At 36.7% G+C, this 17,453-nt stretch overlaps 1 protein-coding gene across 5 annotated transcripts in view; it reads left to right on the top strand.

The window, feature by feature from the left end:
• LOC141411498 (ankyrin repeat domain-containing protein 26-like) overlaps nucleotides 1–17,453 on the top strand; it is a 77,378-nt gene that overhangs the window by 10,514 nt on the left and 49,411 nt on the right. For all 5 annotated transcript variants that reach the window (XM_074043679.1, XM_074043675.1, XM_074043677.1 and 2 more), the window contains 6 exons: nucleotides 1,722–1,852; nucleotides 4,774–4,844; nucleotides 5,274–5,352; nucleotides 7,770–7,879; nucleotides 9,628–9,757; nucleotides 16,283–16,497. In XM_074043679.1, coding sequence (XP_073899780.1) covers nucleotides 1,826–1,852; nucleotides 4,774–4,844; nucleotides 5,274–5,352; nucleotides 7,770–7,879; nucleotides 9,628–9,757; nucleotides 16,283–16,497 — 632 coding nt within the window. In that variant the 5' untranslated portion in view covers nucleotides 1,722–1,825. The remainder of the gene's footprint in view (nucleotides 1–1,721; nucleotides 1,853–4,773; nucleotides 4,845–5,273; nucleotides 5,353–7,769; nucleotides 7,880–9,627; nucleotides 9,758–16,282; nucleotides 16,498–17,453) is intronic.

Raw genomic sequence — 17,453 nt, 5'->3', positions numbered from 1 at the left:
CCAGCAGATTCTGTGTCCCCATAGAATGAAATAAGCACGCAGAGTCTCAAGAGATTCGGCATCAGAACGTGGGTTTTATCATAGTCTCCAGTACGTGGTTCATCAAGAATTGAGAAGCGCCCTTCAGTAGAAAGTCTGCTTTCACATCTCTTTACATTATCTTCCATTGGTGGCACCAAGTCAGTAATTCCTCCCTACCATGGCACCCAAATGGAAAGGACCTAAATGTCACAAGCTTTCTAATGGTCATTTAATTTGACTTTTCTTTCCTGGTCTCTGCACACTAATCCTATTTTTTATTCTTGCCAATTCTGGCCTATATAATACTCTGCTATGAAGGGGAACATTAATGTATAGAGATGGAAGGCTGAACATACACATTCATATTGATTTCTCGAAAGTAAAACGCAGCTCTGCCTCATGAGGTACTTCAATTCATAATTCATACAGACGAGAAGCCTGGGAATAAGAGTTGTAGTTCTGAAATACTGCTTTGTACACTTCTCAGAATTTTAATGCCCTACTCTTCCTTTAATGAAGGCACTCCTTATTTTCCCATGGCAGTTTAAACATCACCAGCCTCATTTTCCTTCTTATACTTTCCAGGACTCTCTACTTTTCTTTCCTGCCTTCTGTCCTTTCCCTCTTCTTACTTGTTTTCTAATAATAGCCAGGAGTTGAAATCCCATGAAATGAAACCCTTTCTTTGATACCTGTCCATTAGACGTTGCAGAAACTCCATCAGATACACAAGTTACCACACATTCAGCTCACTTGCTGATAATATACACTTAGTATATGCTTTTCTTTGAAAAGTGGAACAAACGAGTCCTCAATTCTTAAGCAAACTTTCTTTCAAAGGACTCTCTGAGAATAAAATCTTAGCTCTTACCTTCCACTTGTCCATTTGACATATCTCTTCCTCTTTGATCTGAGGTCGCAGATAAATTTGCAACACCACTCCTTGGAAGTTGCTTAGCTGTGCTCTGTTAAAATGTGTATAAATAATGAGGTGAATAGGGATGTCCTGTGCACATTATAAGAAGACATCGAACTTTCCTCTTGTTAAAGCAAACAAACTAGAAGAAACAGAAGCACGTATGTATGGAAACCCAAAGCATTGGCGTAGAGGACTCCATACACGCTCTCTCGATCAAGTGTACCTTTCAGCACCATGTGGCCACCAGCTATGTAACCTGATCATGAATGTCCACAGGAAACTCACACATAGGCAGAGGCATAGCTCCTGGGGGTTTTTCATGAAAGATTTGGAATTAACTTCCCTATACATAAATCTACATGGCATTGCCCACAAATTTGAGAGAACCTGGTAAGCAAATGCTTAGGTAAACAAATGCTAATGGCTAGAGGGGCAAATAAAGATGCATGCATGATAAGAGACTTCATGGTATGCTGTGTGGAGTCTAAACAGACCCAAGCCTTGTATGCACATATGAATAATAAAATAAAAATAAATAAATAAGTAAATAAATAAAAAATAAAAAGAGAAAACTGGTTTTGCTCTTTGAAAAATTTAGCTTTCATTCAGGTAATTATCATTTGGGTGGAAATAAGGGCCTTTTTTCTTTAATAGGGACTTACTTTTGATGGTTTGTTTTTATGTTTTTAAATTTCTGTTAGTAGTTAGGATTTTAGACTGTTTTTTTCCATGCCAATATTATGAGTCAAAAAATTTAATGTAGTATACCTCTATACTTTAGAAAAATGAAATGAAATCCAGAGGCAAATTTCTCAAGCAAAGAAACACAGAAAATTACAAGATGATATTCTTGCAAATCACCTCCTAAAACAAAAGAGGATAAGAATGGAGCAACAGAAAATGAGTGCTAAGGTATTTTCTTCAGTCATTTTCAAATATTGTGCATATGTATTTGTTTTTGTATGTGTTCAGATTTTAAAACCAACTCCATGCATCATGAAAGTATACAATATTTTAAACCATATACACAATGTGCATATTTGAAATATACATAATTAGAGGTAGTGATGGCTTTTGTAGCCCATTGAATAAGGGAATTTGGCTAATTCATCTCCATTAGTCTGCAGCAGTTTAGTGATGGCATTCACAATGGCCTCATCCAGAGAGAAGGATTTTAGCATTTTACATGAAATTGATGGTTCATCCATGATCATTAAACCCTTGCTACTGCCATACAGGCTCTAGATTTTGTCAGTGATTTCACCCCCTTATATGTTAATATGTAGGTTTATTTATTACCTATACTACTGTGTAAGAAAGAAGAGACCCTATTTTAGAAGTGGAGACACTATTTTTCTTGGTTTCAGTATTAGTCAGTGGAAAATGATCACATAGCACAATGCAAATGATACTCCTGGAGTAAGTCATACTTCCCAATTTTGAGAGGAAAAACACCCAATATGCTTGAAGTAATCCCATATTTCAGAGCAAAGACCTTTGAAAATAATGGCATGCCATAATATACTGAGCAAGTGCTCCGACTCAGGGACATATTCTCAGCCCTGGGTCTATTTAGTTCACGCCTTTCAAGATAACTTTCCTATGAAAGCCAGAAATATTGAGATCATGTATAATATTGATATCTTTAATACAGAATTAAGAAAGTATATATATTCTGCCAGTTGAGGGATAATGAATATACCACATAGTTCACTCACTTAAAGTGTAAAATGCTCTCTCTCATAGTCTTGTCACAGAGCTGCATAAACATCACACAGTCAATTCTAGAACATTTACTTGTCTTAAGAAGATACCCGGAGTCCCTTAGCTGTCATCCATTTCCTCCATCTTATCCAGTTCTAGAAAATCACCAATTGACTTTTGTCTCAAAAATTTCCTACTCTGGACATGTCATAAGTGTAGAGTCATATAGTTTCATAATTTGATAGATCCTAGGTTGATTACACTTCTTGGTTATCACTAATAATGTTGCTATGAAGAATGCTTTTATCTCACTGCCACTGGACTTATCCTCTGAGTTATTTGGACTGGTTGTACCACCTTCTTGCCTATACTCATGCTAACCTTTTGTCCTTCAGTGCTTATTCATTTTCACCTCTTTTATTCTGAATTGGCTCCAAATTTGTTCCTAGTTGTAATATCCTCATTGATATTATTCTTTTTAGCACTTGTATGTGCAGAATAATTTAGGTCTTAATTTTATATTGACCTTAGTATGAGAGATAAGCTTATCTAAGTTTAAATTTATCTAAGAAGATGAATAATACCCTTGATCCACATCACCTGTCCTTGAATAAATTAAAAACACTTTTGCTTAATATTTATTACAATATACCATACCAATAAATGAAGCTGTTACTTTATACCATACCTATTATTTCTTCTTTGAGATATTGGCATAAAAAGTCTTCTATTGTAAATATATTTAAGTAATTAAATATAAATTAAAAGCACTTAAACTAATAAAAGAATACAATCCTTTCAAATGTTCACATTTTTCTTGCTAGGAAAAATGTAGGTTTGCCTTCCTTCCTTATGTAATCAGAACTGGGATTTGTAGATTTATAGCACTTGACCAACAGACAAGTTCTGGCTCTAGCTTTTCTGATATATCTTACCACCTAACTTCAACTGTTCATCAGGGTGCTCATTAAAGCACTCTGTCATGAACAATTGCTGTGAATAAATTGCATTGGGAACCTGGATTTCAGAGTAGCATCCAAGATTTTCAGATCAGTGGCTTTAGCCGGCCTATGCTTGTCATGTCAGCTTTGTATGGCTTACTCCAGAAGTATCATTTGCACTGTGCTATGTGGTCATTTTCCACTGAGTAATACTGAAACTAAGAAATCTATAAGTGATTTTAAGTGGATAAAAGTACAGTTTCTAGTGGGATTGGTAAAATTTTCTTAAAATACTGGGACTCATGTTTCATTTGTGGTCACTTTCTACTGTGGGAAGAATGATTCAGTGAACCTTTTAAAGAAGGTCTCTTCCTCTAGCATGCTATCTGCCTTAAAGATCAAATTATATTAGAATATAAAACACATTATACTAATTATAGATAGATAGAAATAGATATTGCACTAATTATAGATTGGTAGATATAGCTATGTAAAGATACATATTCACCATTTGCCTCATACTCTTTATATAGATTCACTAGTTTTTTCTTCCCAGTAGTCTACTGAGGGATCTACTGTTACAATTTTCATTTTACAGATGAAAAAACTGAGACCCAAAAGTTAAACTCACTCCATAAAACATGCATAATAATTAGTGGAACTGGAATTCAGTATGAGTCATTGTGTGATCTATGTAGTTATTATCTCTCACACTCTTCAGTGAAATGTCTAATTGTTACAGAAAGTATCATGTTAATGTTTTTCCTCACTGGCATAGATCTGGAAATTTGTATATTGAAACTTTCAAATTACAGACAATGAGTTGGTGCTTTGACACATAAAAATGCTTGCTGTAAGAGGAATTTCTTCTTTTTCCCCAATTTACCAACTGTGTCAATTTGAGAGATGGATCAAATGAAATTTAAAAATTAGAATAATAAATTTCAATCCTAGAATAGGGTTAGTAAACTTTTCTGTAAAGGGCCAGATAGAATTATTTTGACTGTATGGGGCATGAGATCCCTGTTGCAACAATTCAATTAACTCTGCAGTTGTAGCCCACAGGTGGCCATAAATGGCACGTGGATTGGAAGGGGTCTGATTGTGTTCCAGTATTTCAACACATGAAGAGTTGATGGACAAGACTGTACCAGAATGCTAGTAACCTTTTTCTATTCTCTCCTTTAGTTGCAAGAAACAAAAGAGCAGTATATAAAGACTGTACAAATTGCAGAGAAGATGAAAGATGACCTTAAAATGTATGATTTCAAGCAACATAAAAATAATTCAAGTGATTATTAAGCAAAGTGTGTCAAATAAGAGTTACATCATTTTTGATAATAAGTACATTTGTGCTAAGTCAGAGAAAAATTTCTGTTTTAAGTTACTTGAAATTTGTAAATTAGGGTTTGAAAAATAACTCAATGACACAGTGTGTACTTTGCATGAGTGAGGTACTGGGTCCTTGGTCCACAACAACACAAAATTGGAAAGATAAATGTACAATTTTTCATATTACCCATAATTTCCCACAAAACACTGCTCAAAAATATGGTTTGGTTACCAAATCATTTACTCTTCCAATATTTCAGAATTCATGTAATCATTCATTTAGAAGATTATTCAAAATTATGTGATATTTTAAAATTTAGTCTGTGAGAATAATTATTTTTAATTATGCCTTGTAGACTTGAACTTCAAAATTCCAAGTTACAAGCTAAAATAAAAAAGAGATCAAATGTTATTGAAGAGCTTCAGAATAATAAAGTAAGTGAAAAATTGCTAAAAACTATAAATTTGTTTAGTTGCTCACTAAATTCTGTCACATGGAACCTTTCTTTTTCTAGTGGTAGTATACAGGAATATTTTAGGCAATATGGGAAATCTCATTAGTAAAAATGGTATTCATATTTTTATTATATTATTATTGTACTGTGGATACATTGTGACATTTATCACATTTCTTACAGTACATCATAGTTGAATTTACTCCTGCATCATTCTCCCCCCTCCTCCCATTCCTGGAATAGTTTCAACAAGTCTCATTCTTGCATTTTCATACATGAGTACATATTTCCACCATATTCATCCTGCTACACCCTTTCCTTATATACTCCCCCCACTTGCAGGTACCAACCCTCAGACAGGATCTGTTTTATTTTCCTGTTCTCCATTTTTTTAAAGTATTTTTGTTTGTTTAGCATAGCCAGACAGGGAGTTTCATTGTGACTTTTCCATATATAGATGTATAATAACATGAATTGATTCATCCACTCTATTTTTCTCCTCTCTACCATAGTCCTCTTCTTATGGTAATTTCAACAGGTTTGAATGTTCCATATTTATTCTTGCATAGGAATCACATTAACCACATTCACCTTCTTTACTTTCTTCATTTACTATCCTCCTCCAATTAGTGCCCTTGCTTAAGTGTGACAATTCTTGTCCTTCATTGTTTAGGTGTCTGTTCATCATCCAGTGGGATTTTTGCCTTGGTATTTGATCTGTAAATGTATTGTGCTTAAGTCAATCTAACCCCCTCCACTGCACTTCCTCACCCTTTTGCCCCTTTCATGTGTTGTTCAACATTTTCAGTGTTTCCTTGTGTCTTGTACCTACACAGATATGATGTATTTCATTATCATTCAGTAACTTCCTGTCTTTCTTCTCCTCCCTTCATCTCCTCGACCAGTCCCACTTTTGAATACAAGCTCTGCGTGCATGTGTGTATGTATTCTTCAGTTCCATCCATTTACCTGCAAATGACAAAATTTCATTCTCTTTTATGACTAAATAAAATTCCATTTTATATAAATACTGCATTTTCATCAGTTGTGGGGCATCTTGCCTGTTTCCATTGTTTGACTATTGTGAATAATGCTGCAATAAACATGGATGTGCAAGTGTCTTTACTATAACCGTACTCACAGGTAAGGATATAATACCCTAGCAGTGGTATTGCTGGATCATACAGAAGTCTGTTTTTAATTTTATGAAGAGTGTGTGTACTGTTTTTCATAGTGATTGTACAAATTTACATTCCCTATAGGAGTTCTTTCTTCTCACATCCTTACCAACATTTATTGTTGTGTGTGTTCTTGACAATAGCCATTCTAACAGGAGTAAAGTGGTTTGATTTGCAGTTCCTTCATGGCTACAGATGTTGAGCTTTTCTTGTGGTTTTTTTTTTTTTTTTTGCCATTTGGATTTCTCCTTTGAAAAAGCTCTGTTCAGTTGCCAGTTTCTTGATTAGTCACTGATTCTTTGGGAATTTAGTTTTTTGAGCTCTCTGTAGATTCTGGTTAGCAATCCCTTGTCAGATGTATACCTGGTAAAGATTTTCTCCCACTGTGTGTGCTACCCCTTCAGTGTAGTGACTATTTGTTTTTCTGGATATAAGCTTTTTAGTTTCATGCAATCTCATTTGGCCATCCTTTCTTTTAGTTGATGAGCCATTGGAGTATTATTCAGGAAGTTATTTCCTATGCGTATTTCTTCTAGTGCATTCCCTCTTCTTTTCTACACTAGCTTCAGAATTTCAATTCTCATATTAAGGTCCTTATCACATGTTGAGTGGATGCTTGTTCAGAGTGAAATACATGGATCTCGTTTATGTTTTCTGTGTGCAACTATCCAGGTTTCTGTGTGTAAGTATCCATTTTCCCAGTAGCATTTGTTGAAGAGGTTGTTATTAGTTCATCATATGTTTTGGGCACTATTGGAGAAGTCTTAAATTTTAGAGAATGATGGTGAATGGCAAAGGAAAAAGTGAATCTTAAGGGAAAATGCTTACAAAAGATGAGAATATTTTTCTCATCTCAAAGTAATTTGAGGATCAAAAATTTAGTGGAATTCAGTTCAAATTGTGCCCAAAGTTATGTCAGTAAAATACAATAAAAATGTTGGGTTTTGAAAATGAAATGTAAATATAATCACTCTAACTTTTTCAATAGCAATTATGTATAAGTATTTCTAACAATTAAATTATAGCCATGTGAATTTCAGAAATGATAGTGATGAACATGTAAATCAATTTGTGGCATATTAAGAAAAGTAACTAGTTTTGATGACAGATTTATAAATATAAACACACAAAACTCACAGAATTATGAGAAATCATACTTTTAAGAAAGAAAAGTTAGTTTCTAGATTTTAAAATGAATTTTTTATAATTTTTTCCCAAGATTGAATATTATAAGGAAAAACAAAGCCTTGCTTTACTAAAAGTACAACTGGAATATTCCTTGGAGAAAGAAAAGAAGAAAAATTCTGAATTAGAAAAAGAGATATCTAGGTAAGAATTTAATATTTTAAATCTTTTCATCTGCCCAATGTTGAATAAGGATAATTTTTTAAATACAAGTTCATTATATATCTACATTTTCATAATTATAAAATTATTTTAATATTTGCTTCATAAACTCACAAAACAATTTGAAACTTTTTGAATGCCAAAATATTACATTAATTCACTAATGATTTCAAACAGAATGTTTTTGGCATAGAAAGTTAGGTGTACTCTTTTTGATCTATCTGAAAATGTTTTTCTGAGCATATTTTGTTGTGTTTCCTTTTTAGAGTACTTCTTTTAGCATTCAAACATGCCAATATTTAAAGTCCTGTCTGTGACATTCTTTTAAAATGTCAAATATGATCCTGATTTTTCTTATATGTTCTTTCTACCATGATTTTTTTGCAGTTATAAAATATGTCATAGAGATATACTCATTTTCCATGGGCATCTTCCATATGTACTTGAAGTATACATATTATAAAATTTAGGTTTCTATTAAAATGTGTATAGGCACAGATAATATCCAGTCATCCTTTATGTTATGTTCAGGGTTTGGTTCTGGGACACCCTGCGTTTTTCATACTCCACTTAAATTGAAGTCCTTTGTATAAAATTGTGTACTTGCATATATTCCCATCTACCTTTATACTTTAAATTCTCTGCAGATTACTTTTAATGCCTAATAAAATGTAAATGTTATGCAAATAAATCCTGTACTGTATTGTTTAGGCAATAATGTTGAGGAATGAGGTATGAATAGGTTCAGTACAGATAAAGCTGTTTTCTCTAAGTATTTTGCATCCACAGTTGCATTAACAGATGAGGGCTGACTGTACATATATCTCATACGTACAAAAATATGAATGACTTAGAGTTGAAGAATGAAGCTAACAACTATATGTCCAGCAGTACATAGAAAAACAGAATGTTTTCCAGATTATTTATAATCCAAACCACACATAGCTGCTTTTCTATTTTTTTGGTTTTGTTCTCTGGTTCTAATCAATATTTTCTATCCTTTAATTCCCTTTCTGTACAGTTTTGTATCTCTCTCATTTTGTGAACATCATGCTAGCAAAGATCTCTAGCTTTCTTTCTTTAGCAGTCTTTAAATCTATATTCATTTGGTCTCTGTTGATTTCCTTTGTTCTAAAGTTATGTGTTTCCCACTCCACATGACCTTCTAAGAGATTTTTCCCTGTCTCTTTTTTATTCTGAATGAACTTATTGATGTTTTGATTTGTTATTTTGTGGTGAGATTAAGCTCAGAACTACAGACATTCTAAGTATGCCATATACCACTGAGCTTTCCCCAGTACTCCAGGATGTGTTTGTGTGCTTCTTTTTCTTATGCAACTTGATCAACTGATAATGAAGTGTCTAGTCATAGCTTTTGAAAATATTCATAAATAAGGAAACTTCACCTTAGCTACTGAACTCTAGACTATAGGTAATATATCATGATAAGTTAATATTGTATATGGTCACACTAAAGTGGATATTAATAATTATGAAAATCCATATATGGTTATCATAGTAACTCTTTACCTGCCATACATATCACAAAATACTCTTCATATTACTTATCTGAGATTCTAATTTTGTTAGTATGCTTTCAAATAAAGTTACTTTGAAAGAAATTAAAGATAATAGTTTATAGATATTTCATTTATATAAAAAACATGTAGTAAAAATCATTAAATATTTGTTCTATAAACTTGACTCACCCCATTTGTACATTCTTGCAGATTCAAGAAATTCTCAAAAACTCCTGAAATGACATTAAATAAACATGAAAATGGAGAAATCAGTTTTCATAAAGATTTAAAGAACCATCAATTTAAAGCAGATCTTCAGAGTAACATGCTAAGACAAAAGGTAATTTTAATCAGTTTTGGGAGCAAAAATCACTTAATCCTGGGAAATATAAATCACTCCATGCTTTGTGCAAATGATGAAGATTATTTATTAAATTTTTACAGATTTGATATCAGGGGAAAAGATTCCATTTTTTCTTTTAAAAAGCATAATGAGAAAAATAGCATAATGTTTATTTTATTGTATTTGAACCCTAGCTAATAACTTATCATCCAGAAACACATCCATACGTGACCCAAAATTATAAATACCAAGTCACTATTTTGGTACAAAATTTCCTCAGATCTAGTTAACGTGTTTTCACATTCAGCATTTTAATGATATGATTCAGTGGCTTTAGTATATTCACATAGTTATAGAATCTTAGCCTCAATTGTAGAACACTTTTATCACCCTAAAAAGAAACCCAGGTGGGCATGATGGTGGATGCTGAAGCATGTGGATTCTGAGTTTCAGGCAAACCTAGGATATATAGCAAACTCTGTGAAGAAAAAAATCTAAATTCCCCATACATTTTAGTCATCTCTCATTCCATTTTTCAGCTGTCTTAGAGAACCCCCATCTGCTTTGTCTCTGCAGGTTTTTCTCTTCTGGACCTTTCATATGAATAGAATCATATAATACATAGTCTAGCTTCTTCTTTTGTGACTGTCTTTTTAGCATAGTCTTTTCAAGGTTTATCCCCATTGTAGCAGGGGATAAGATTAGTTATCTTATTGCTAACTAATATTATATTATATGGATTTACCATTCATTTTATTTATCCTCTCATCTGTTTATAGACCTTTGGGTTGTTTCCACTTTGGGCTCTAATTAATAATGTTGAGATGCACATGCATATACAATTTTCTGTTTTGAACAAGTTTTTATTTATCTTGGTTGTATACTCATGAGTGCAATTTCTGAGTCAAGTAATAACTCAGTGCATAAACTTTTGAGTGTCTGCCAGTGATCTCTGTTTTTGAAAGTAGCTGCACCATGTTTCATTCCACCAACATAGTTTGAGAGTTTTAATTTCTCCATGCCTTTGGCAGCACTTGTTTTCCATCATTTGATTAAAAGATTCATTCTAGTGATTTGAAGTGGTGCCTTATGATGATTTTCATTTGCATTTCCCTGACGACTAATGTGATGGAATTGAGAACATCTCTTTTCATGTGATTACTAGATATTAAAAAATACTCTTTAAAGAAATGTCTATATAATTTCTATATGTTAATTGGGTTATATTTGTAGTCTTTACTGTAAGAAGCCTTTATAAATCTTAGCTTTGTCCTAACTGTGATGTTAGGGTTCTATTCATGCACTGCAATATTCCTGAAATCTGGGGGCAGTAGGCTGTGTGCAACTTCCAGGTGATTCTTAAGACCTTAGACATTAGCTATAACACCCCTACCACAAAGGCTGGTCCATTATCCGGTCCAACAGACACAGATATTCCAAACTGAGAAATAATGTCCTTTAACAGACATCTGGACACCTCCTGGGCCTTTTCAGTCCCTGTGGGGAAGACTTCCACCCATCCCGAGAAGGTACAAACAAACACCAACAGATATTTGCATCTTTGAGCTCATGGCATTTCAGTGAATTCCATGGTCAAGTTTTCAAGTGGAGGTCAACCAACACTCTGCCTCTGGGGAGGCACTTTTAGCCCTTGTCTGGGGTTATTTTGGGCATGTTGGTTACATCTCTCACATAGTGCCTTACTTATGCTGGAGATCTTGGTACATAAAAATGCAGGCCGGGGTGGTCTCAAGGGCTATTCACTCTGAATGAGTTCCTTGGTTGAATTGCTTGACATATGTATGGGCCAGTGACTCAGGTATGGCAATGTGGCCATCAACAAACTTCCATTATCAGTTTGATAGAAAATTTCCCTCCTCAGTCTTAAACCAAGTCTGTTCTTGTGCTGTGTAATGTGTTTCCAGGTTAGTTGCTCCTTTTTCCCATTGTTGGGATTTCCCTTGGAAAGCAAAAACAGTCTAGCTCTGTGGGGCCAGGCAGATGCAGAAGAACGCATCTTTAAAATATAGGCAGTTTAAAATCTATGCCTCAGCTGGGACAAGGACTAAAAGCATGCATGGATTTGGGAGTACAGGGTGCAAAGTGACAGTTGCTGAATTTACTGCCCAGAGATCCTGAAGTAGCCTAAAATCCTCAGTCCTGGTTTTTGGACTGGTAATAAGGAAGTGTTCCAGGATGACTGACAAGGTCGGAGGATTCCATATTTTAAGAGTCTGTCAAAATGTTTTTGAATTCCCACCTGTGCCTTGTGAGGAACAAAGTACTGTTTCTGGCTGATGGGGGTGAGTCCTGGCTTTAGTTCCACCACAACTGGGGTCACAGTTCTGGCCAGACCTGGAAGGTTATCTTCATCTTATACACCTAGAATCTTGAAGGGAAGCTCAGGAACCTCATGAGGCCTGCCTTTGCGGGGATAGAGCTGTCATTCCTCTTCTTGTGCAACCATGAGGGTTAGAGTCTTTGCCTCAGGTCCTCTCAACTTAAAGACTGCTGTGCCATCTGAATTCAAAGTTATCTGGGCTCACAATTTGCATAAAAATCCCTGCCCATCAGGACCACAGGACAATCAGGGAGATAGAGGAATTCATGCCTTACTTCATGACATCCATGATTGCATTGTCTCACCATTAATAAGGGGCATCAGATGTGGTCCCCTGTAGCCACTGTAATAGCTGTGTTCTTATTGGAAAAAGGACCCACTGTTTGGGTCACAGCTGAATGCTCTGCACCATGTCCACCATGAGATCAATGGGATGGACACCTATTTTCATTCAGACCATAGGCTCCTGGGGGCCCACTAGAATGGAGCCTGGTCTGTCCTAGTCCTCCACTTACCCTTCCAGGCCTGTCAGACTGACAGTGTTTTCCTCCCATGGACTGGCTTCCCTGTGGTTGGGCTAAATTTTTCCTTCATCAACCTGACCTCTGCCTCTGGTCTGGAGGGCCTTCTGGGAGTCCCTGGCCTGTTGGGGACATTCATTCTTCACATGCACTTTCTAACAGCAATAAGCATATTGATTTCTCCCTAGTTCCTCCCTAGAGAGGGGGTGTCCTAGGGAATTTGTCATCATCCTCAGGGATTGCCTTTGCCTGAATTAGCTTGCTGGGGCCCACCTGACTGTCCACCAAGGGCTGCTTCAAGAAGTTTTACTTTCCTTTTCATCTTCTTGTCAGTCTCCCACTTAGCCTCCTAATCCCGATTGACAAATACCTTTGTGCCCACCCTAGTTACCATAATTCCACAGGCCTCTTACGGACAGGGCCTTACCCACCTGGGCCAGCTGAGGACAGCATCTTGCTAGCAGTCTATATAGGGAAACTGACCTAGGTGCTCTGGCCTTCCCACAATTACCCTATGAATTTAATTAACCACAGTTTTATCTAATGACCCCTTTGGGAGCCACCCTATACCAAGAGCAGGCAAATCTACTTCACAAAGGACCTTAAGCTTGTTAGTAGTTAACTTAACTCCATATTCTCCATTAAATCCCTTTTTCAAGTTTTTAACCATACACTACAAGGGAATGATTTTACTCTGATTTCCACCCACCTCCTCCCATTACCAGAGGGCAAGACAGACACAGACGGGGAGGGGCTTTGGAGGAGAGGTAAGGAACTCTAACACACAAAGGAGAACAATTGCACCCCTGAATGGTGACCTGGACACAACTGCCCAGCCAGGAACTGTACCTACACAGAGTCCTCATTCAATTCATCCTTTTCAGGCTGCTCCCCTCACAAGAATTTACATATGTCTTGGCTGTAGTGAATCAGTATAAACCCCAGAGCAGAGGCCCTTTTATGGCTCACTCTTGACCATATGAGTTCACCATGGACAGGCGGATTGGGACTTCACACTCCCTTGGCAGCTGGGCTGCATCTCAGGCTCCCACTTTCTCATACTCTCACACAGCACAGTACTTCCACCCTGATCCCTGAACCTGAGAGACATGGTTTCATCCCCAAAGGCAGTTACTAGGGTGTCTCACTGACTGGGAGTTGATCAGACTCCCCTTCTGCCTTCTCAGGCAGGCTTTAATTTGAACAAGGGTTCTTACCAGGCTGATGGGTGGCACTCCCCTTGCTGGTTCCTGCACATCACCAGGTTCCATTGTGAGTTTAGGGCCCTTATCTCAACTCACCAGGAGGATGAGTCTCCACTCCAGATCAAGCTATCCATTGGAACTATCACTATTCCTGGAAGTCTGGGGGATGCACCCTCATGACATGGGAGGTGAAAAAAAAACACAGTCTCTCCACAATCCCAGCAGTTAGTCCCCAAGAAATGTTATGGGAAACTCAATCAGAGACATGGGACTCTGAGGCAAAGCAACACCAATTTACTGTGCTGGCACAGATGCAGTATCCAAAGCCTGAGCACCAAGAACAAAGGGGTCTCACCTTATATACCCTTGCAAGCAGGTTACAGGGGCAATAAAATAAAATAAAATAAAAACAAGGTTTAACTCCTATATGGCTGCATGTAATTCTATAGGAAACTTCACTCTAGTGCTAAGTGTGCCTCTACCTCTAGTGCTCTGTGGCCTTTTCATATTTGGATTCTTTAGATTTTATGCCTCTACCATGCCATCCCTTACCCTCTGCTACTTTTTCAGAACACAGGCCTGTCTGTTTCTCCTCTGGACCTCCTCCCTACTACAGTTGGAAACTCAAGCAGAAACACGGGACAGTGAGGCATGGAAGCAATGCTTTATTGTGCTAGCAGAGACTCAGTGGACTCGTGTCCAAAGGCTGAGCTCTGAGAACAAAGGGGTTTCACCTTATATACCCTTGCAAGCAGGTTATAGAGGGGGAAAAAAACAAGGCTTAACCCATATATGCTAATATGCAATTCTATAGTCTACTTCACCCTAGTGCTAAGTGCCTCCAGTGCTATGTGACAGTCTTCATGTTTGGATTCTTTGGGTTTTATCTCTCTGCTATGCCATCCCTTCCTCCCTGCTACTTTATCAGAAAAGAGTCCTGTCTGTTTTTCTTCTGGTCCTCCTACTGGCTACAACTTTAGTTCATCTGTTATGTCAATTTTACTTCCAGCTTCTATGTCTAAATTACCCTTCCTTCTATACTTCATTGACAGTATTTTCACAGGTGTTTAAGCCCTTCCTGTCAATCTATTTAAAGTCCACCAGGCTTCTACTAACAGGCACTTGGAAAGTCTTAGGGATTCTTTCTTTACCAGGTTCAATATATACCACACTCTTAAGTTGTTCTTCAGTCACATTGTTCAATATTAAAAATTTTAAATTGATTCTACTATTCTTTGAATTGTTGTGGGTAATGGCTAGGGAAACAAAGTCACTGAGACCATTTTGTAGGAAGCAGGAATTTTATTATGCTAGCAGACTCAGGGGAGGTAAGACCTCAAAGCCCTGAGCCCCAATCAGTGTCAGGAGATGGGTTATATTCTCTCTGGGAGGGTTATGTAACCAGGTTTTTTTTTTTTAGCAGTATATGGGTCAGTTACAGGAAAACAAGTTGGCTACAGAATTTGGCCCTGCCCCCCTTATAGAATATGGGTAGAGGTACAGGAAATCTTGCAGGGCTAGCTGGGGGTGTGCAATATTGCAGAGCTAGCATAAAGGTGCTTGCAGACTCAGAGTGGGGAAACCAAGGTATATTCCAGACATACAGTAAATCCCAGAAAAATGGCCAAACTGGCTCCAACAGAATCATCAATTTACACGAGTAATAACAAGGATAATTCAGAGCTAAGGATTTAGCTCAGTGGTGGAGGGCTTGTTATTGATCAGTGGTTTCTGAATACCATTCATCATTGACATAACCATAGATAAGAGTTTTAAACAAAGCATTGCAAGAGAAAAGCAGTAGGCTCCAGCTAGATGGTTCAGAAACCAAAAAGCCCCAAGCTTTGTTAGTGGGGTGTTTTGTATACTGCATTGAAGGAAAAATTTGGGATGGTCTTTTTAAGATGGGCTAGGATGGGTCTACAAAGTATCATTGAGTCCACCCTATGTGCAGGATGTGGTTTTCCTTCCTGTCTTTTTGAATCTGTTGTTTAAGGATGCTGATGTTGACACATCCTGTGGTGGATAACTCAATAAACACTTTGTGATTTCCCATGACCTTGCTGGGTTATTTTTATCTTAATGGAGGCTGTTAAGTGTTTTTCTCTCAGAGATATTAAAGAAATGTCCAATTTTGGTTCTGTTTGCACATCCCCATTGCTTTATTGGACTGTGTGAAGGAGGAATTTCCTCTTGCCTTCTTACTAGCCTGACTCAGGTTTGCCTAGCCTGTGACAGGTCCTGGTTTCAATCCCAGGGAACCTTCCACCCCACACATGAAGAATGAATTAGATGTTTTCATTATTTAGGTTAGATACAGTTTATGTTGACAATAAATATTTTGAACTTCAGAATCTTTTTCACATATGTAAAATTTCTCTGTAAGCACTGACTCAAAACTAATCATGGTTTGCTTTTAGATGAGTTAAAACCATACTCTTGTAATTTGTTTTAGACACAAGCAGAAACTCATGAAGATTTTGAGAAATTAAGAGAAAGTCATACTGTTCCTGGAAAAAGATGTATGGAAGACAGAATTAAAAATATTCAATCTGCAATCACAGTAGCCAAAACTCAATTGGATTCAAACAAAATACTGTTGCAAAAACAAAAGCATACCTATCTACAAGAATTAAGAGACAGAATCACATTATGCCATCAATTAAACAAGTAAGTCAAAACAAGAAATCATGAAAAATAATTTTAGGTCAAGAATTTTTATTTGTAAAGCATAACTTTTAGTGAAATGATTTCATGAGATTTATAGGATGTAAAAGCTAACTAAATATTTTAACTTTGGAAAACAATGCTTATAAATTAACTTACTTTAAAAATGTTAGTCAAGGATTATTTATAGTACTTTTTTGGTTTTAGATGGCATTTTAGCCTTTATTATTATCATAAATATTACCAGATCCCTTAGAATTTCTGCTAAGTATTTTAAGACTTTCTTTCTTTCTTTTTTATTTTATTTTGTGGTACTGGGGCTTGAACCACTACCGATGCCTTGAGAGCCACTCCCCCTGTTGTGGGAAACAGCTAGGGAAACAAAAGTCACTGAGACCACTTTGCAGGAAGCAGGGATTTTATTATGCTAGCAGACTCAGGAGAGGTAAATTCTCAAAGCCCTGAGCTCCGATCAGTGTCAGGAGATGAGTTATATACTCCCCAGGTCCTTTACGTAACCGGGGGGGAGGGGGTTGCAGTACATGACTCACAGGTGGTCACAAAGACAAGTCAGTTCAGAGAAACAAGTTGGTTACAGAGTTTTCCCACAACCCCCTACAGAATGTGGTCACAGTCACAGGAAAACTTGCAGAGCCTCGCTGGAGGTCTGTGACACTTTTGAGCTTGCAGAAAGCTGCTTGTAGCTCCCAGAGTAGGGAATTCAAGGTAAATTTCAGACATAGAGTAAATCCCAGAAAACTAGCCACATTAGCTTCAACACACCAGCCCCTTAACTACTTGCCAGGGCTGGCCTGGAACAGTGATCTCTGCCTCCTAAGTCCCTAGTATTACAGGCATGAGTCACCGTTGCCCAGCAAGTCTTTCCAATTTGACAGTTAAATTATTATAAAATAATAATTTTAGAAGATCATGCCCTAAATTAAAGGGGTCAAGTAGTA

The sequence above is a fragment of the Castor canadensis genome, chromosome 10 (genome assembly GCF_047511655.1).
Source record: "Castor canadensis chromosome 10, mCasCan1.hap1v2, whole genome shotgun sequence".
NCBI lineage: Eukaryota > Metazoa > Chordata > Mammalia > Rodentia > Castoridae > Castor > Castor canadensis.
Note: the sequence above shows the minus strand (reverse complement) of the source record. Positions and strands in the feature narration are given on the sequence as shown.